The sequence below is a fragment of the Scomber scombrus genome, chromosome 18 (assembly GCF_963691925.1).
Source record: "Scomber scombrus chromosome 18, fScoSco1.1, whole genome shotgun sequence".
NCBI classification, from domain to species: Eukaryota; Metazoa; Chordata; class Actinopteri; order Scombriformes; family Scombridae; genus Scomber; species Scomber scombrus.
In genome coordinates, this window is record NC_084987.1 from 14,395,657 (window position 1) to 14,417,840 (window position 22,184).

General features: G+C 40.8%; 1 protein-coding gene across 1 annotated transcript in view; it reads left to right on the forward strand.

Annotated features, from left to right (window-relative positions):
* Positions 1 to 14,073, forward strand: part of prkar1b (protein kinase, cAMP-dependent, regulatory, type I, beta) — a 64,655-nt gene extending 50,582 nt beyond the window's left edge. Inside the window, exons 8-11 of the mRNA XM_062438730.1 lie at positions 1,946 to 2,006; positions 4,519 to 4,640; positions 12,242 to 12,323; positions 13,878 to 14,073. Coding sequence (XP_062294714.1) covers positions 1,946 to 2,006; positions 4,519 to 4,640; positions 12,242 to 12,323; positions 13,878 to 14,050 — 438 coding nt within the window. The 3' untranslated portion in view covers positions 14,051 to 14,073. The remainder of the gene's footprint in view (positions 1 to 1,945; positions 2,007 to 4,518; positions 4,641 to 12,241; positions 12,324 to 13,877) is intronic.
* Positions 14,074 to 22,184: the final 8,111 nt, after the last annotated feature.

Here is a 22,184-nt window from a genome sequence, read left to right on the forward strand (position 1 = left end):
GGAGGATACAAATGAGGAAATATGCCAATAATAAGAATGCAAAGAGAAAAAAATATGTCTACTAAAAAATATAAATTGTAACTTAAAATTTAGAATCAGAACATTTAAAAAGTGTCTATTTTCATTTCATCCACCCTGATAACCCCCCATGTTGCTGACATTAGTTTGGCCCACCCAGCCCTTCTTCCTCAAGTCGCATAAATCAGACCTGCTGTGTAATGTAATGTTATGTATGCATGGTAAGCCTTTAAGCTCAGCGAGCTTGTCTGAGGAGCTCTATGGGGAGGCTATGAAATCAGGAGATAAACTCAACATCTCTTGCCGCTGTGGGAGATTGACTGCATGTGTGTGTTTGTAGGTGCGTGTGAGATAGTGTTAGTGGTAGAGTATACATGTGTGAGTGTTTGTATTTGCTTGCTTAATGACCATGAAGTTTCATCTCTGCAGAGACAGCAATGATACATAAGTGGCAAAACTAAAAACAGACTGCTTGTGCCCCGCGCGCGCACCTACACGCACGCACACACACACACACACGCACATACGCTCTCGAATCATTTATCCAGGAGGGAGGCAATGCAGGCTAGAATTCCTTTAATCAAGTTGTTTACGATTTTGAGTTTGACGTTGGCTCACTTGGGAACATTTTCTCCCCTTTTAAGACAAAATGTGAAATTATATGAAATTAGAGGCAGCAGCGGAACTCAGGCACTTATGCAATAAAGACACCCCAAGCCTCAATATATCATTTCCATATGCAAAGGCAGAAACTGGGCGGACAAGATTGTTTCTCCTCACTCTCTCGTTTTTGCTTCATGTTGCCGCTCTTGCTGAGAGGTTCTGTGCAGTGAAGAAGGGAAGAAAGAGAAACGCAGTCAGGGAAGGGGTCCTTTGGGTCTAGACTTGTCAGGAAGCACCTGATGTTCATGGCAGAGGCAGAGAGGGGAAAGTCCCCTGCCTGGTGGGTGGGGTGGGCCACACACACAGATACACACATGCAATGAACATTACCGCATAGCTCATACACACCTCTGGCATGACCCCATGAACTGCGTCTATACCATTAATGACAGATTACACTATACTGCAGTTTAAATTTTTTAATTCATGTTTCCATATTTTATGAAGTAATTTTTGAGTACTGATATTTGTTCAATGTTAGCCTTAACCTTTAAGACCATTCGTGACATAATAAGCTTTTATTACACTTGTGAATCAGTGACCAATGTGCAGCATATAGGGTATTTATGTGTATTTGCCCATTTGTAGCTATGTGTTTTTTTATTTTCAGTATATCCTCTTTATTTTGTATCTTTACATATACCTCACATTCAATTTTATGCATTCCTGATTTGAGTACTGTGGGTTTGCCCTGCAGTCTTCAGTTGGCAGTTACACCTAGAGAATATCAGTAAAGCCACTGAGGACCGGTCAAATGAGTGACTTCTTAAAACATGTTCATCCTGAATCCAGTGTGATTCGTGGATGCAACACAATCAAGGTGGCAAAAGAAAAGTTACAGAATGATGTGAGTTCAATTGAAAAAGGAAGAAAGAGGGTGACAAATCTTCCATAGACCGAGTTAAGTGTTATAAATGGAATGAATGAATCTATTTTAGAGAAAAAAATGTTTTGAATATCACTGAAAAAAAATCATTCTTTAATTTCAAAGGGATTACTGTCCATCACTCAGAGGAACTCTCAATTTTAAATCTATAATAACAAACAATTGCAGACTTTGTGCAAGGGCTCTTATTTAGTAGTACCAGTACTCCATAGTGGTAATTATTTGAATTTGTTTAGATTAGGACCACAGTGAGACAGTATGAGAAAAAACAGTGAGACAGTATGAGAAAAAAAAGCTTTCAAAAAACTTGTTTTACCATTGCTACCACTACTGAGAGAGTGTGTCTAATGATGCATGTCTCTCCTCTTTGTTTTACAGGGCAGCACTTTAAGGAAGAGGAAGATGTATGAAGAGTTCCTTAGCAAGGTGTCCATCCTTGGTAAGTCTGTGTATATGAGTCATAGGGCATCACATCACATAAAGAAGATTATACAGATTTTGCAGAAACTGTTTTTTCTGCATTCATGTTGTTGATGTTGAAGCATGAGTGTGTTTGCACGTGTATGCTATGTAACGCATTATTTTAACACCAAGTCATAGAGTCCAGAGTGCAGGCAGTTAAATCTGCCGAGGGCAACATATACTCTAGATTAGCCCACATAAACACAGGCACATGTTGTCACACAGGGCCCATGGTTCAGCAAGGCCTGTATGTACAGTCCTAATCTTCTCGCACTGTTCATACTAAAGCCAGTCACACTCTCCACTGTCGCTGTGTGGACAATTAAAGAATAGAGAGTTAGGCTAAGCGCTCTTTCCCACTGGAATTTGGATAACACCAGCCTATGCAGGCCATTGAGTTTGGTGGAAAGGCGAATGAGATTCATTCAGACTTTCAAAACGAGTTGCAATTGGAACTGACATCTCATCCCCTTCCACTTGATCGTGTGTGTGTGGTGTATAGACTAAGGCCATGCCCCCTGTACAGAGTTATTAGCTGGCTGAGTAAACACATACACTCAATTCAGGTCTTAGGAGAATTCACGTCTCCGCAAGATCCACTCTCTTTTCATTCACCTCTTTTCTTCTGTGACTCCCTTTCTGACAGCCTTGTCGAGGCCTGTATTCAAATACCCGCCTCCCTCTTCGAAGTGCTTTTCCTTTCCTCTCATCATTCCTCTTGCTGTCGCTCTCCTTCTCTGCCCTACCGCTTTGTATTGGAGGAGGGGTAGGAGGCGGTAGTGTTTTTGTTTGTCTTTGATTTTTGAGATAACCACGAAATTGGGTACAAGCCCTTGATGTTGTGGTATGAATGGGGGAAAACAACATGTTCTTTGTCGCACACACACACACAAAAGCGTCAGCATCCCAATGGCCAATTCCCTGTGTGCATACTATGTATGTGTGTAGGAAGGTGATCCAAGTGGATGCAGGCTCTGCGAAGCGTGAAATGTAGGTTCTTTAGTCAGCACATTTGTGTATCATGTTACCTGCCGAGCTGTTAAGGATCACTTCTATAGGAACTTACCTTTAGCTTTCCAGACAGACAGAGGACATCCATCTGGGGCCGGCAGACACCACGGCCCCAGCAATGGGGACACTGGACACCTCCAAACCACAAGACTTTTCCTCAGTTAATTCCTAAATACATACACATTTACACATACACACAAAAAGACACACACTGGGATCAGTTACTAAGCACATCAGGAGACAATAGTCAGAGACAAAAAGATTCCGCTGTACTTTTACGCCTTTAAGTCATGTCTTAGTCAAATCAAAACACTGAATCATCCTTTTATGTAGACAAAGCTAAAGCTGTGGAGTGAACATTACACTCACTTCACTACAGATAACTAACATTCCTCATATAAATATCTATATTTCTATAAATATCAATATTTCTAAGTTGCTCAAAACTCTTTGGGTTGGAACATTTTTCCCAGTGAAAATGTGTGACCGTCTATGTTTTTGGTTTCTGCGTGAATACCAACAGCTTCTAGAAATATCCTAGGCTAACCACGTCACTGAACATGTGGTTGGACAGTCGGAAAGACAGCTGTCGCCACTGGCTCATACTGTAAGATCAACAAAAATGAAAAAAGATCCTATCTCAGGTTTTGCCAGGACTCATTCACAAATAGTCCATTCTCTACATGGTTTCAAGGGAATTTTTAAATATACTGTATCTTTAAAAATAAAGATCATATCAAAGCATTCATGGGTTAGTCACTTTCTAATTAAATCTAAATTACATGTATTGTTATGTTCAATTCAATATGAAATAATGCCATTTTAAGGTAATGACTGATAATATAAACTCATAAAATTATAAATTGTGTCCCTGTAGTATAACCGAACCACATTTTACAACAATGGATAGGGAATATTTAATTTAAAACACTGATTAAGTCAGCTGGCTTGCACTGCCCATTATATTCCTTCGGTCAGAGCTTTTTGCATGTTGTACATAGTCACTTCAGCACCAAGTAGTTGCTCTTATCTACAGGAATTTACCTTGAGCGAGTGTTTATCTCAAGGATATTTGACTTTCTTTACGATAAAACCTTTGATCATTCTGTTATGGGATAGTCAGATTTGAATTAGCTTCAAAGAAGACAACATTCTGTCAGCACAGACCAGAATCAGTAGAACAGAGAGCTTACAGATTACAGGTTAGTTTCAGCTGGGTGTTTAGCTCTGTGAGGCTCCATGAGAAGAGGGGAGGAGGTAGGGGATCTGGGATTTAATGATATCTGATGAATGACTGGATTAGCCTGAGGTGGGATTTATCGTTCCCACCAGTTTGCTGGACTAGAGTAAGGGACATCTTCTCAGACCATGAAACACACAGAGTTTTTACTTTTGAAAAGTACATAAGATTGACTTGTAAAAAGAAAAAAGAAAAAAAAACCCACACCAGCTGTTACTGATGCATTTTCTATTCACAGAGTCTTTGGATAAATGGGAACGTCTGACTGTGGCTGATGCTCTGGAGCCCGTCCAGTTTGAGGATGGAGAGAAGATAGTGGTGCAGGGGGAACCTGGTGATGACTTCTTCATTATCACAGAGGTAAATCTTTGTGTGTGTGTGTGTCTGTGTGTGTGTGTGTGTGTGTGTGTGTGTGTGTGTGTGTGTGTGTGTGTCTCTGTGTGTGTGTGTGTGTCTGTGTCTGTGTCTCTGTGTGTGTGTGTGTGTGTGTGTGTGTGTGTGTGTGTGTGTGTGTGTGTCTGTCTGTGTCTCTGTGTGTCTCTGTGTGTGTGTGTGTGTGTGTGTGTGTGTGTGTGTGTGTGTGTGTGTGTGTGTGTGTGTGTGTGTGTGTGTGTGTGAATGGGGGATGTAAAAAGGTCACGGAGGACAAGATGCGTACATATGGTCAAATGCTGACCTGTATGTTATGAGTCACACGTGCGCACACAAGTGCATCTGCATGGCTGAGGTGTACCAGTCATACACAGACGCAAATACATACACACATGGGACTTGTAGTAGATAATAACATAACAATAAGTGTATGTATGTGTGCCTTGTCCTCCATGACCCTTGCCACCCCCCATAGTGTGTGTGGATGACACAGTGAATTTTGTAAGAATTTTTGTTTCATTACAGTTTAGTAGAAAAAGTAGTAGGTGCACCAGTAAGACATTATGTGTGGAAACTTTACTTCCCGTTTCCTGTAAGCTGTATGTGTTGACATATGGGGCCCAAAACCCTGTGTGTGTAATCAGCTGGACACCAGGCTTAATGTACATGTCATCGTGCTAAGACGTTGGTGGGCTCTTTGCTGAGATCAGAACTGATCCCACTTTATTGCCAACAGCAGACAGACTATCCTCCTCTGCCACTGGCCCTCATCCACGATTCCTGTGCAAGAAGTAGCCCCCCTCACACTGGAGGCTTTGTTGAGCTGGGGCCCCTGGCGCAGCTCCGTGAAGGGCCCCCTGTCCACACACTTTTGATTAACTCCATACTTAAACAGCTTTTGCCAGGGACAATTCAAGAGAGCCCTGTGTGTGGCGTTAGGGGTGCAATCTGCGGTCATTTTGTCCTTGCCTCCTTGTTACTTCACTCATTCTTAGACTCAGGTTAGTGTGTCTCTCTCGCATTGTCACGCTATCTGTCAGTAATTGTCTGTCCATCTCATTCTATGTCTACCAATAGTCTTAGTGAGCAGTTCATTCATTGCTTATAGTGCATGGGAGTGGTTGGGTGCAGCTAAGCCAGAGGAGGATTTTATCAAAGGTGGCGAGTGATGTATCGCTCCTTGTACCTAGTTTGGCTCACTGTCTGTCTTTCTCCCTCCACCTGTTCTACTCAAGCACAACACTCCTCCCTCCATCCATCTCTCAGGAATTGTATTCATCAAAGATTGGTGAGAAGATTTAAATTAAACAAATGTAAGACTAAAACTTAGTAATGTGGCATACGCAGCAGTATCTAACTAGTCATAACAGGCCAAAGAAGTCTGTACCAGCAAAACCAGCTGCTAGTGAACTGGAACATACAGTGCTATTGCTTGTGAATGTTTTATTTTGTCTTTCCAAAGTCTCACTCACAAAGTAGAAGGTTGGCATTTTAACCTTATAAACTATTGTTTCCTTTTAAATCTATGTACTAACACACTACAAAAAATCTCCCTGTCCAATTATTTATTGACTGGTCAGCATACATCTTATATTCGCCTCACATTATCTGACCCTTGTTGGTCAAATTTGAAGCATCCAGTGAAAGCTTCCTGAAGCTGCAAAAATCCCTTAAAAGCCAGTTTGTCTGTGCAGAAAATGAACCCAATTGGGGTTTAGGACATAAATATAGCAGTTAGCAATGTATGACTCATCAATCAGAGACATCCCAAAGAGGAGAAAGGCAAAATATGCAGAGGAATCTGGGGGATTATAGGATGGAGAGAGGGAGGAGGCACAGGGGAAGTGTGTCACACCAGACCAGACACTGTGAGCCCCATCATTTTGTAGATGGCAGGGTACATCCATACTCATCACGAAGGAACAGTGGCAACATTCCCACTTCCTTAAACTTTTCCTTAACACATATTAACACAATTTTCCTTTTTTTTACTTCACTGCTGCTCCATTTCGAATTCCATCACCCAACAGCAGGATTTGTCTCTTTCTTTAATCCCTTTCCCCTTTCTCCTGTCTATCTTCCATTCTCCTCAAAGCTCCCTCTCTCTGTCCCTCCCTTCTCCGCTCTCTCTCTCCGTCTCTCATGCAGCAGTGCCTGACTTTCCCAGAACAGGGTGGACTGTGGTGGAATGTGTGTTGCTGACTTTCACACGGGGTCAGGAGACCCAGTCTCCCAGGAGGGAGACAAGAGAGAGAGAGAGGGATGAGTCAAAGAGGGCAGGGAGGGATGTATGGGTAAAGAGGAGGTTGATTCAAAAAGGACCACAAGTAAGGAGGGAGAGAGGGATTTTTCGACAGTTTGTTCTTCAGTAAGATCAGTCTCTCCTTACCCTCCTACACTCTCGCTCTCCTCAGCTCATGTGTTTCTTTTTCTTCATGTGCACACCTTTATTTCTTTTGACCAATTCAGGCTGAGATTTCGGCACTTTGTTCAGTCAAAAAAACATTTCTCTCATTCTCACTCCCCCTCCTCCTTCTTCCTCTGTCTCCTCTCACTCGCTTTTGTTGTTTCTGTGGTTTTGGTGCATCAGCCAAAGACAAACCCCACAATGTAAACCCCACAATGTAATCACAAATTACATGCTGCTGATGGGGAGGATTAACAAAAGGGAGATATAGAGCCATCACTTTCTTTGCCTGCTTGGGAGGAATAGGGCCCTGATGAAAAGTGACATGTTTAAATTTTTTTTCTCACACTGTACAAACAAGCCTTTATAGAACTCCGGGGCCACAAAGGCTCAGCTTCACCTTCCCTCGCATCCCCTTCTCCCCCTATTTCCTTGATTCTCTCTGTTCTTTAGGGCTGCACATGCACACACACACACACAGGCTCCCTCGTGCTCATTTCACTCGAGCCCAGCACCCTGTCATCTGTGCTCACTCTGTTACCTGAAATTATGTATATAAATAAGGGAAAGGGAGGGATTAAGAGACTTTTTGAACATCAGAAAGGCAGATTTCAGTGACGGTTTTGAAACATTTTGTTGAAATGGTGTGTAGAATTTGTTGCTCAGAAGCTACATTTCTTTGTTTTTACTTGTAACCTTTTAGAAGAAACGTCCCAAGTTAACTCTGAGTACTAAACTTTTTTTTCTGTGACCTAAATGAGAAACAACATTTTAAATCTTTGAATGATTAGTATAGTATATGCATACATGCAGAGCAAGGCCATCATTTCCAATGGAATGAGCAACTGACGTTAAAAATGCTGTCATGTGTCCAGTGGTATTCTGGCATTGATGGGAAATTATGGTAGTGTCAATTTTATGTAGATAGATGAAAGGTGGAAAAGTTAATTTTGTGTATTTTTGAATTTCAAGGATTTATGTTCTCTCTCTATCAGAGCTTCAGTAAAAAAAAAAAAAGCAAATGTGAGAGGGGATAGCCGACTAGAAAATAGAAATCGAAGGGTTTGAGTGCAGAAGTGGCATAAAACAGAGAAGTGAATGGGGAGAGAATGAGGGGGATGGGACATTGAGTCTCCTGTGTTTACAACCAGTTGATTCCTCTCCTTTCCATTCATGTCTAAACAAAGAGAGTGAAATAGTGCAGCGCCGTCAAGTACAGTAGTTAATTTGTGAACAGGCCTCACCCAGTGTGGTCCAGATAACCATCTCATACTGTACCACCCCAGGGGCAGCGTTCTGCTCCACAGATATTTCTTTTATAAACATCAGAGATCCTCCTCACCACACTGCCAGACACGGGGTGTGGAAGGACCGGCAACAACAAAAGATAGCAGTGGAAAACAGGCAGAGAGAAAGGGAAACCAAAACAAAGAAAATGAATGAATTAACAATAAACAGCAGCAGCGTAATCAAGGGAGAGAGGGAAAAGGAAGAGTGTGAGACAGCTTAAAGAGCAGTAAATGAAACCCTTATATTACTGAAGAACCACCAGCAGGATTCACTATCCAGATAACACTCCTAGCAGCCATACACATACCCAAACACACACACACACACACACACACACACACACACACACACACACACACACACCACACACAGAAAGTAGTGAGTCTGTTCGTATTGACATGTCAAAATGTAACATCTTGCATGTAGGAAATATTAACCTCTGGATTAACAACATGCACAGAAAGAAGGATAGAGGCATGAGAAGAGATGGAGGTAGAAAGGGGATATCCTGAGTAGCCTGTTCATGAGGCCACCCAGTACCAGCAGTGTCTGCACCTTCTCACTCAAATACCAGCACACACAAATACAACAGCTTTTCTCCCAAGATTTATTGTCTTGCATACACACGGCAGCTTCTTTTTTTTTTTTTTAAGAGACAACACAGAAATAGTTTAAGACCTGTTAATCTTTACTTCTGTCCTTGTGTGTCTAGTTGGAGTCAGACAAGAAGGACTTCATTCATTTAAGGCATTGATCTTCCATATAAGCAGTGTTAAGCTCATTTTTCTTAATTACATTTCAGCATATACATGTAGATTACAGTAACAGTTGATGTATTGTCAATGAGTATTTCTCTTTTGTGTGACCCACAGGAACCCTTTAGATCCTCTCAGTATGATGACTTTTGTTGGGGGGGGTGTTTAAAGGACAAATAGGAGACAACATATTGACTTGTTTAGATTGATGACAAGAGGATATGGGAGTGAATGCATTAGCAGAAAGGATGGCGTGAGGACGAACAACCCTTTCCTTATTTTCAGACTTTTCATCCATAGGTTAAAAGGCAGAAGTGTCAGACTTGAGTTGGAAATGAGAGACTAACAATCATGAATCATCATAATCATCGACAAAAAGTAAATGTAACATGGAAAACATTCAGCGTAAAAATGATTACATTGTTTGTAATTTTTCTCCTGTGTAAATTTCACAGGAATGACCACCCAAGGCACACCTGATTATTGTGTAATGTAGCTCATTATAATAACATTTGTCAGTGCAGATTTAAGAAATTAAGATTAAACATCGGAGGTAGTATAGATGCAGATTGGTATATTGTATATATATTGTATATATATATTGTATTTCTTTTCTTTGATTGAGTTTTGAAAAATGTATGAATGAATGGTATAACCTTTATCCTATAACCATGCTCAACTAGACTTTATTTGATGTAGTTTAGTAAGTGCCTTCTAGCTTATGCTACCCTCACACTGTGGCTTAAATGTCATTCAGTATGCCATGAAAAGCCAAACTGGTCAGCAGAGCAGCATTTTAGTCAACCACAAAAGCAAACTGTGAAACACCAGCTTTTCCCCTCTTGCTGCATGCTCATGAGGATATTTAAGGAACAGTGTGGAACAGCACTATGACCCAGGGTAGCAGACCTTTTTCCAACCTCCAGCCTCGTGCTCAGGGCAGTTTAGATAAATGTTCCAGGTGATCAGTTCACCTACTGGGACTGGCTAATCTTTAATCGGTAGTCCTAATCAGACAATTTTCATGCAGCTGGTAAGTGATTGTGATTTAGGCCACCAGCCCCATTATCTGCCAACTGTGTCAGATCAAGCTAAAAACACACAGACATGTTCACTTTCCAACTAATACTCACTAACTTACTCTAATACTGTGTAAACATTCATTGTAGATATTTCTAAAAAAGTGCGTAACTCTATCGGAAAAAAAGTGTGCCCATTGTGGCATATGTCCTCTGGCCTGAATCTGAGGTGTGGTTCATTTTAAAAAATTATATTTTTACTTAAAAATGTAAACCAAAAGCAAAAATGAGATTACCATTCACAAAAAAAAAGATGTGATTTATCCTCAACAGTTGCTGGAAAGTTGTCGCAATTGTCTTTAAACAGAATTAACATTTAGCATGGAATAATTGTCACTTTTAGCATTCATTTTTTGCAGTGTCACGATCAACATCAATGTTTTGATAATACTCTTGATAATACTGTCTTCCTCCTTAAACAGGACAAAAAAGACATTTTCTGTTCATTAATTAACTCTTCTTCATGCTTATTGCTATGCTCGTACAACAGCGCCAATCTTGCTGCTGATCGTGTGTTGGATTATGTCTTGCTAATAAAAAGTTATAGTAATGCAAATTTCCGTTGTTTGTTGAGAACCAACTATAAAGAGTGACTTTTAACTAAAAATAAGTAAGCAAACATGAGTCAGCCCACAACGCTCTTAACAACTTCAGCCAACAGTAAGAGTGTTACTGCCCTCTCTTCCAGTGGTTGGGAGACCCCCCACTCCACAACTAAATTCACCCTGCTGAGTTGCGTGTTTGGAGGTCATGGCATTGTGGCACAGTTTGGCCAGGTATGACTTGTAGATGACTCTACCATGCACAATATTCCCCACTTCTCCATAGTTAATTTCAAGCACTAACTCAAAATTACACACATCCCTTTCACTGAAATACAGTCACACCTTTGTTTGCCTGCAGTAGGGAGCTGGCGGTTTTGGGGTCCTCATTAAGGCTCATTATATTCATATTTAGCGTTATTAGCCTGGTCAGCAGAAGGAACAAAGCGTGCAGAGAAGGATTAGAAATGGCAAGAGAGCGCTGGAACGGTCAAGTCTGTTTTACGACACGGTCCAAGACAAGCTGGGAAGTTCCCCAACTCATGTTTGACCTGCTACCAATTACACTCGAACTTGAGCGCATGTAAAAGCCTAGAAATATGCCAAATGAATATCCATCACACACAAACAGCCATGCTTTGAGAAGGTTGTCAAGTGTTTGGCATATATGGCATCAACTACAATTCCACACATAGTAGTAGCTCTTATGCAAAGAGAAAAATGATGCTCATTTATGCACTCAAAATTTGTCAACAGCTGCAAGAAATGACAACACAAACTGTTATCATCTGTTGGGCAGATAGAATGGAAATCCGATTTCCTCCGTTATACTTTTTAGATGAGTCACATTCATGCACACATACACGCACACACACTGATGGATCCACTGTGATGGATAATACGCGTAACGTGGTTGGTCAGTCTGTCCAACAGACATTAGCTGTTGATTTACTCACTCTGCTTGTGCATGTGCATTTGCAAATACACACTATGAGTAACTGAGAGCATACTTGGTTTGTGTGTTTACATGAATGTGTGTTAGTGATTTGGGGTTATTTAGGGACAATATATTTGGATTTCCCTCAGTCTTGGACAATGCAGTTGTTTTCATTTTGTGGTTGAATGCTGATAAAGGGGATTATGTGATGGAGACACTGAGGGGCATTTCAGAATCAGTTAAGTCCTTATCAGGCTTAGATTTGGTATTTATTACACTCTGGAGGTAAAAAAGCAGAACCAAACAGAGTATCACATGGGCCACTGGAATATATGAGTGTGTGTTCGTCCCAAAGAAAAGTGGGCTAAATCCTGTGCACCTGTGTTCTTATGAAGCAAAGGAATTTCTCGTCAGCTTAATCCTCCTGATGATTTTTAGCTCTTTCAAAATAACTCCCCCCACCTTTGTCTCCATCCATCTCTTCTTCACCCACACCCCCCTCTCTTTTATTTTTCTGCCTCTCATTTTGGATGTTCTCTTGTCTTTTCTTTCTTTCCTTCTTTTCTTTTCTGTCTCCAGGGAATAGCCTCTGTTCTGCAGCGCAGATCTGACAATGAGGAGTACGTGGAGGTTGGACGACTTGGACCCTCTGACTACTTTGGTGAGTGGCTCTGGGCCGGTACAGCCTTTTCTCTTCCAAATTTGGCACCACACAAAAAAGCTATAGGTCAAAACAACAACTTGTTTGTATTATGCCTAATATTTAACATTAGACATGTAAATTGTGCAGAAGGAAACCCAAAAATAGCAAATCTGGCTTGTCACATAGCTGAGGAGGTCACATGTTGATTAAATTGCACTGAGGTGTAGTATGAGTGTTTTGTCTTAATATAGCAAAAGTTAATTATCAAATAATCTCTTCACCAACAAAACACAAAAAACAACTACCCACAAACCAACATTTTGCTCAAACTATTAATTATTTGTTATGGATTATAGATGTATTACCAATAAATGTACCGATTTTTTTCTTGATGAAAGGTTATTGTTTGATCAATGAAAATTTTCAGAAAAAATGCCATCAGCATCATGAGTCCAAGGCAGTGGTGGAAAGTAATAAAGTACATTTACTCATATGCTGTACTTAAGTAACATTTTGAGGTACTTGTGCTTCACTTGAGTATTTCCATTTGATGTAACTTTATACTTCCACTCCACTACATTTATCTGACACCTTTAGTTCCTTTTCAGATGAATGAGTTGTTAACAGCTCCAACAAATAGTGATTTTTCCCTATTAATTTAACTTAAAATGGTTTCATTTCAATAAAAGTATAAATGATCAAATATTTTACCAAAATTCAAGGATTAGAGAAAAAGTCCAAAAACTGAAAACAGATTTGTCAGTTTTCAGAACTTTTCCTTCTATTTTCTCCCATTAATCATCTCACAACCCCTAAGATTTGTCTGGTGAGTAGGATGTTAAGGATGTCAAGTTGTCATGCTGGACTTTTACTTGTAATGTAGTGTTTATACATTGCTGTATTCTAACTTTTACTTAAGTAAAGGATCTGAATACCTCTTCCACCACTGGTCAATTCCTGTTTTTTCCGTTCAACAGTCCAAAACTCAAAAACAGTCTGTGTCTTCATTAATATAAACCAAAGTCTTGCTTGAAAAATTATGTAAATGATGAATTGATTACCCCTAAATTAATTTTAATATAGTCATTCAGCTAAATGTTTAATGGACTAGTCATCTCAGCTCAGGACAATATATCATGTTGGTCTAAATAATGTGTTGTGCAAATTTTAAATGTCATGTTTTTTTTTTTAAGTAAAAATGCTCGGAATAAAGAAAAAAACAAACAATGAAATATTTAGGAAAAGTGATTTACCTTTTTTACTCCAGTAAGTTGCATTTTGTTGGAATAGTTTTTTTCCCGACATTTTCACAAAATATGTAACTATGAAACAGATCTGCCCCTCTTTACAATAAAAGCCACCTTAGAAGGCATCAGAATTATTTATTACATAGTGATACCTTACAGATGCTGACATTTAATTCATAACAAATGCTTAGACAAGATAAAATATCATTCATACATGGTACATGATCAAGAAAAGTTTACTTTTTCTAGATTTGTGCACTTTTGTGACATCCTAACTAAACACTAAACACTTGGTGTGGTCCTCTCTCTTCTCTCTCTCCTTCAGGTGAAATCGCCCTGCTGTTGAACCGTCCCAGGGCTGCCACTGTAGTTGCCCGTGGTCCACTTAAGTGTGTGAAGCTGGACAGGCCCCGCTTTGAGCGTGTGCTGGGGCCCTGCTCAGAGATCCTCAAGAGGAACATCCAGAGATACAACAGCTTCATCTCTCTCACAGTGTGACAGGTCGGCCCCTTTGGGCCCCACCAGCAGGGGTGGGCAACATCAGCATCAGAGTTTTAGTCGGTGGGTGGGAAGGGGTGAGGATGCGGGGTAAAGGACGTGGGTTTTACATCTACAATGACAGGGCACTCATTTGCTGCCTCTTTTCCATTTTGTGCATTTCTTTCTTTTGATCTTGTGCACTTTGACTTGACCTGTGCTGTCACGTAGCTTTATGTCAAAAACAACATGCAGGAGTGTAAAAATCAGAGCAAGGACAGACACCATTAAGCTCATTCTATCTTGTAAATGAATCATATGTACAGTGTTTCAACTGTATATGATGCATGCTTCTCGACTGACAAAGGATGGCGTTTGCACTTTCGTGAGTTTATGAAGAGTAAGGATTCATTCAGGAAATAAGAAGGAAGCAAAGTCATGTTTACGTACAGCAGGAAGAATTGAGTACCCATGTCTTTGCTCGCTGCCTGTGGTTTGCCTTTTTTTCACTTCTGGGTGTGCGTGCTGCCGTTTCTAGGTTAAATCAGACCTGCACTACACACACCTGTTTTCCCTAAAATGTAGGTGTAGAGGTTTGAAATAAACTCTTGGCTGTTTTATTCCTTTTCAGTGCTTTTTAAATGTGCTTTTACTGCTATTAGGTTATTTGAGGCAGTGATATGTTGAGTTAAGATCTGACTATTGCATGGATTGTGCCAGGCAATTCAACTGACAAGTTGCTTTTTTCAGATCCTCTCTATCCCAATTTTTCCTGAAATGGTTCAGTTTGATCCATGAGCTGTGGTATTCCAAAGGCGCAATAGTGGTATCAGTCCAGTCCACACACACAAACAGAGTCTGAAATACACACAAACATATTGTATATGCGTACACTGTCTCAGGACTAAATGAATCTTCAAAACACACACACAAGTCTTACCTGATGCTTTTTTAAGCTAATTTTGTTCTATGTTATATTGCTAGATGAAAGCTTTTGCACCACTTTGCAGGACGTAACGTTGGGTCAATACAGCAGTTTGATTTAGCTGTTTTTAAGACTTCTATGTTATATATATATAAAAAAGAGGTTAAAAAAAAAAAGCTTTCCTTTAAACTATTGTAATCTGTCAAAGTTGCACAACTGACCCAGCGACTGATGTTGTATAAAATGGGACCTTAAGAAAAGAATCTTTCTGTATTCTCTCTCTCTGTATCTCCTACTTTCAACTATCAAACCATCTTGAGCAAATAAAGATAAGCTTCTGAAATACTCTTTATTTGAGTCGTTATTTTCTCTTCATGGGCCCTGCCTTGTGCCGGTGTCAATGTGACTATTTTTCACATTCTTTCCCCCTCGTTTATCCCAACTTCTGGCATCGCCACCTCCTCTCCTGACTGGACTTTACTCTCTCCCTTTCCCTTTATATCAGGCCTCCCTCTAAAATCTCTGGCTCCCTCTGCCCCGCCCTGTTCTCCATCCTTCTCACATTAAGCCAAGTGTCAGTCATTCGTCAGTCTGAGCTGTCAGAAAGTCGCAGAGCTCCTCTCAGCCGGTTTACACCACAGTGGACTAAAGCAGCTCTAGCTTTGACACATTCCTCCTCATCTTAATGCAAACTAAATCAACTAAGGAATGCGCCCCCAACTTGCAGACATTGAGTTTAGTAAGACCCCTCTCTGCACATATACACATGCTCACACATACAAATTCATCACTTCGACAACGCACACTAACACACATGAACATGAAAAAACACACAAGTTTGGGATGGATTTGTAACTCAGTGAAACAAGTACTACCTGTCCATCACCATTCAGCAAAAGTGTAGGGTTTGATTTCCTGGAAGACATTTGCATCGACTAATGGCAGTTAGCCATGAATATCAAATCTACATTTTTATACAAACTTGCAAGTGCACCCACTTTGATGCAGTACATGACCCATCTTTTTCTCCCCTTCATTTGTCCACTGTCACTTGGTTGCAGACACTGACAGTCATGCAGTTTGGCTCCATCATTTTAGTACTGCTGACTCTTCAAAGAATCCCATTTCTCTTCCTAGCTGTTTTTGACATCTCATTTTCATCTCTCCTTTTGCCTTTGCTTGCTTGAAAGCTGATGTTTCAGTTCCACATCATCCTAAATGTATAGCGTAAGAAATAGTTGGTAATATAAACACAAAGAAAAAACAACAACTCTACAACTATATATGATTGTATGTGACTGAAAATGGGCCTCGTGGTGGGATTGATTTCTTAAAACTACTAATTCCTAGAAGTGCTATTATTGAAATCCCAAAAGGTATTGGCATCATATATCAACAGATCAGTTTCAACCTGAGCAAACTCTCACTATTGATGAAAACTAAGGGGTCTGTATGAAGGCTACAGAAGAAGCTGGTATTGAGTTATCTTTCTTCACAAAGCTTTATTGGCAACACTGGTGACATTAAAATAAAGCTGTCTACCTGGGCTGACCTTTGTGTGTGTGTGTGTGTGTGTGTGTGTGTGTGTGTGTGTTAGCGTGCATGCGTGTGTGTGTGTGCGTGTTTGGTGTACGTCCAGAGCACCTGATTACGCACAGCCATTACTTGACCATCCTGGGTGGGCCAGTTGAGGACAAAACTTGGCGCTGTCGCATGAGCAGTAAGATGAAGCATTGACACCCCGGCACTGTGCCAGCATTACAAAAAGCGAGCACTACCAAACACACACTTTCACACACTTCTTTACCAATTTTTAATTTAGGTCACTTAGCTCTCTGTTTGAGTCCTTTATGCTTTCATGGTTTCATAATCCGTCATACAGCTCCTGTGGTCCCACTGTGCCTGTAACATTGAGAGCAACATTTCACCAGCTAAGCTGCCAGTTCAAGTAACCATGTTCATATTGCAGGCAACATGATCGTCAGGTTAGGAGAGGCCCAGCCATCAAGACTCAGTCAACAACAGTGAATTAAAAAGTACTTTTTTGCTTGAAATGATTTTATCTAACAAAATGGATGAAAAGTTGATTATAGCCTTTTAAAGCTTCCCAGTATTATTCATATTTTTTATATAAATGCCTGCAAACCATTGGGTGGTGTGCATCCCATGCTAAGGTTTATAATGAAATGTGAATTTTTATCACTGAGCTCCTTTCTCTTCTGTCCTCCTCCCTCTCTCTCTTTCTATCCATCCATTTATATCCATTAACATTCATGTACTATTAATGCATTCACTAACCTAAACTTCTTCCCCGGAGTTGTCTGTGCTTTCTCATCTCACAGGTAACCTGGGACTGTAGACGTCGGGATGACAGATTCCAGTCCTGGACCTTCTAACTTCAATGTTGATTTTCAATGTGCTTCTCTCTCCTATCCATTCTCTCGCTCCTCTCTACCCCAACCGGTCCAGGCAGATGACCTCCCACTTTGAGCCTGGTTCTGCCTGAGGTTTTATTCCCGTTAAAGGGAGTTTTTTTCTTGCCACTGTCGCCAAGTGCTTGCTCGTGTGGGAATGCTAGGTCTCTTTAAATTAAAGAGTACGGTCTAGACCTACTCTATGTGTAAAGTGCTTTGAGATGACTTTTGTTGTGATTTGGCGCTATATAAATAAAGATTGATTGATTGACACTTTGTCACTACATATCATATAGATCTCATCATTTCCATTCAGTAATTTAAACAAGTTGGTCATAGTTTGGACAGCTTGCAAAGCTCAAAGCTGCAATAAAAAACAAATTCTTGGATCCGAGTTATGTCTTACATACAGTGGGTCATATACCTCCAGCTTTCACATTGTTATATGTATCTTTTAACAAATTGTGTTAAATGTTATGTCTTTGAACAAGTGAACCGTTTTTTTCTACTTGTTGTTCGGAGTGTTTTTCCATGTTATTTTCACAGCCAATTTGTTACTCATTAAATGATTTCAGACTTGCTCTCTTTGCCATATCCTGCCCGCTCGAGTTTTAGCTTTGTTTGCTCAACTGTGCCTCTTTTCACTCCCTTTCAGTGAGAAATAAAGTGGTCCATGAGGGGAGGAAAGTGTGCAGTAGCAGGGACTTGACCCCAACTGCACCACCATCCTTTCTACTCCTTCCATCCATCCTTTTTGTGCTGCTGCGGCTTGGCTCCACTACAACTCCCAACTACTCCCACATTGGACTATGTTTGGTGTGGAACCCCTGTGCATCTTGTTGTCCAAACATACAAGAGCACAGTGTGTTAGTGGGGAGGAGGAGAGGGAGGAGACAGAGAGGATAACAGAGAGGATAAAGTAGGAGATGGAGGAGGAACATGAACATGCAGGAGGAGGGGGCTTCAGTGACAGTGCCTCTAATATGTGTTCACTTGGTTTTAAGTGCACCCACGAGTGGTGTGAGGTCCACTAATCTAACCAGCTAGATAGATGTTAAAGAATGTATCTGAGCATGGGAATGTTTTGCCTACTAATTTACATTAATCCAAATTCCAAGTTTTATGTAACGATTGCCAAAAATTTACAAGATAAGAAAGCTGGGAGTGATTTGTGCGTGTGTGTGTGTGTGTGTGTATGTGTGTGTGTGTGTGTGTGTGTGTGTGTGTGTGTGTGTGTGTGTGTGTGTGTGTGTGTGTGCATACTTGTATGTTTATTAGTTGCATCCCATAACCAGACACAGCCACCCATGATCTCATGAGAGGATGTTTTATTTGGTGCTGCATATTTAGATCTGGCACAGTGAGTGTAGCCCCTGGGTGCATGACCCTCACCCCCCCTTTCTCTGTTTCTCTCTGATTCTCTCTCTTTTGTTTCCTGTCTTCCTCTCCTACTCCCTGTGTTCCCATAGCTGCCATCTCCGCTTCCCTCTCTCTTTTCTGGGGAGATCCAGGCTAATTAAAATGCCTGCCAACAGTGGGCTACAACCTCCATTGAGTTTCCCTGCCTTCTCCCACCTCCATGATCCTCACACCCCAGAGGAAGAATAAACCCCACAACCGCCTGCGCTAATGACCAGAGCCTTTGATACGCAGCTCTTTTCTTGTCTGGATATATTGGGTGTGGCGACTTGACTGTTCCAGAGCAGAGATCAGCCTGGCTGGGTCAATGCTATTGGCGCACTGGCATCTCATCTATGCCTGTTCCCACTTCTAGAGCTCTGATTCTCAGCTCTAATTGTGACCTTCTCAGGTCATAGGTCACCACCCAGGCATGGTCACAGGTGATTGAGCAGTAGTGAGGCTGATGGGATTGAAAGGTTAGAGATGAGAAGGGGTGTTGAGCCGAGGTCAGGGGGAGAAAGGAGAGTCAAAAATTGGGTCAGGAGATCATCACAAGGTCCAGCTCAGTCAAAAGCTGCCCCTCTAAATAGTGACAACCAAAAGTGTGTAAATAAAAATATGGCGTTAGTAGAGCACCATAATAAGTGCAATACATTAAGATAAGTAATACATTCAAATGCAATCATCTTTGTCGTTGATGTTTTCAGAGGGGCAAATCAGCAAAGGAACAGATGTAAGACTCTGGAAATTTCCCCTGTCTTTAAAGTGACATGTCCTTTGCTGTTTGTCCACAGTAGGACACGGGCGGCTGCCTCATAGGAAGAAAGGAGAAAGAGGGAAAGCAACAAATGAAGGAGGGGATGAGATACCATCTGTTTGTTTTTCTGCTTTTCTTTCCCAAGCTTGTTATCGTTCCTCATTTCCTGCTGGACGACAAGTAAATAATTCACATGTATACATGTACCGACACTGAGACCAGGCCTCCCCGACTTGCCTCAATTTTGGCCTGAGTTTCAAAGTTATTCCCAGCCAACGGAGCCTTGTGTGACTCGCCTTCAAACGACGTGTAGAAAAAACAAACAAAAGACTGAAATGTTCTCTTAAAATTCTGCATGCTCAAGGGGAAATAATGGGTCAGTAGCATTTTTCTGAGTGAGATATTCCATCGTGCACATGACTCTGCAATCTCCTACCCACGTTGCCCCCGGCCCAAACACAATCCATCTCTTCACTTGAGCTCTGACTTCACTCCCTGGGGATGCAGCTCAGCAATTGTCTCAATTGTTCCTTTTTGTGTGCCTCCTACTCTCTGAGGAATCGTTAGAGTTTTGAGTGCAGATCATAAAAGTAGTGGAGTACTGTTCTAATCACATTAGGAAGGTGAAGGAATGCAATAAGAGAAAAGTCCCAGATGGACTATTTAGGAAATGGTCTCAGACGCCCACTCAGATAATGTTAATAGATCTTTGACTTACAGACATTTTAGATGATGCTACAGGCTCTTACAATTTCAATACACCCACTCCAGTTTGGAGCATCGCAACTCAAAAGCTGACAAATAAAAGATGATTTTTCTTCAGTATCTGGATAAGATTTGGCATCTTCTCCAGGAATAATAAATGTCAGCATCTAATCTAAAGCTATCCTTACATCCGAGGGAACTCACCTCATCCCCCACAACACAACCACTCAGTACAGGTGTGCAAAGTCACAAGGCAATGGTTGTCGAGTGTCTCTTGATTGTCAGGCCACCCTGGGCATCCATAACCCTCCAGCCCCTCCTTGAAGACCCCCAAATCCTTCAACATCCCAGCTGTACCCTGAGCTATGCCCTGGGCTGAGGCAGTGGCTCGGGAGCAGGGGTGACCCAGCTCTCCCTAAACCCTGCAGGAATGTGTGGATTTGAGTGAGCGCTGTAACCAGAGAGCACTCTTTCCTATCTTTAAGCTCATAATGGAGGCACTTCCTGTTGATAATCAGTGTGTTGTGATCTCCCTCTGCCTCAGGATTTTGACACTTCATTTTAAATCCTAGGAGAGGAGAAGGAGGAAAAGAGGTGTTATTATGGTTCTGGTCTGTGTACCATAATGACAGTATGGGCTGGCATCAAAGGCTTGGAGACCAAATATAGGCTATTTTTCTAATTTGAGTCCCACATCTTATAAAAATCCTCTGTGTATGCATGCGTGCTGTGTCATTATTGATACAGTACATAAATTGTATGATATCACAAAAAAGAATGGGTCTCTCAGGGTGTCCTGGAGGGCCAGAACTCCAGGATGGATGCCATGTAGACTCTGGTTTAATTCAACAAGTCAGTCAGTCAGTCAGTCAGTCAGTCAGTCAGTCAGTCAGTCAGTCAGTCAGTCAGTCAGTCAGTCAGTCAGTCATTTGATATAGCACCTAATTTGAACTTCAAATCTAATGCAATTCAAAGTGCTTTACAAACGAATGAAAAAACATAAGATGTTAAAAATGGATTTAGAGACTAATGCATGCTAAAATAAAAATGGGTAGTTAAGACAATAAAAGATAATACAAGCAATAAAAAATAAAATTGTGAGATACTACACAACATAAATAGCAAAATGTTGATAAAACTAAATAGATTAAACTAAACAATAAAATAAATTTTGTTTATGCTTTGTGAGAAAGCTAAAAAAGAAGAACTGTAGGATCTGAGGAGCCTTCCTGGTTCATAAAGCAAAAGCATTTCTTAGAGGTAGTCTGAGAGCAATACCATGCATAGCCTTCTACACTAACATAATAATAAATCCGAGATATTACAGTGTACTACCAGTGTAAATACTTTTAAGTAGGCATAATGTGCACTCTCCTTTTGGTATTAGTCAGCACTTGTGGAGCAGAATTTTGAATTGATTACAGCTGATTTATTGTATCCTTTGGTATACCAAGGAGAGCACCCAGCCTGCTAGTTATAAATGTGTGCATCAGTCTCTCTGTGTTGCTCAGAGAGAGAAATGGATGCACTTTGAAGATGTTTACATTTTTTTAAACCTCACATATGAGCCTTGAAATTAAAATCAGAATCAAAGATCACTTCTAGATTTCTTCTTCTATGTTTAGTTTGGAGGAAAGTCTCTTTCTCTCTCAGCCTTTGAACCAATGATCAGTATTTCTGATTTTTCCAGGTTGAGCTGTCTGGTGGTCCATAGTTTAAAAGCAGCACTCAGGTCAAGTTGCACCAGAACTGAAGACTTGTTGCTGTCAAGATTAGTACTGATGTTGTTCACTACTTTTAGCACAGCTGTCTCTGTGCTGTGATGTGTCCTAAAACCCGATTGAAACATTTCTCATTTAGTGAGAGTTAGAGTTTGAGTTTAAAAAGGTACTTAGCTGATTAAAAACTATTTTTTCTAAGATTTTGCTTAAAAAAGGGATACTTGATATCACA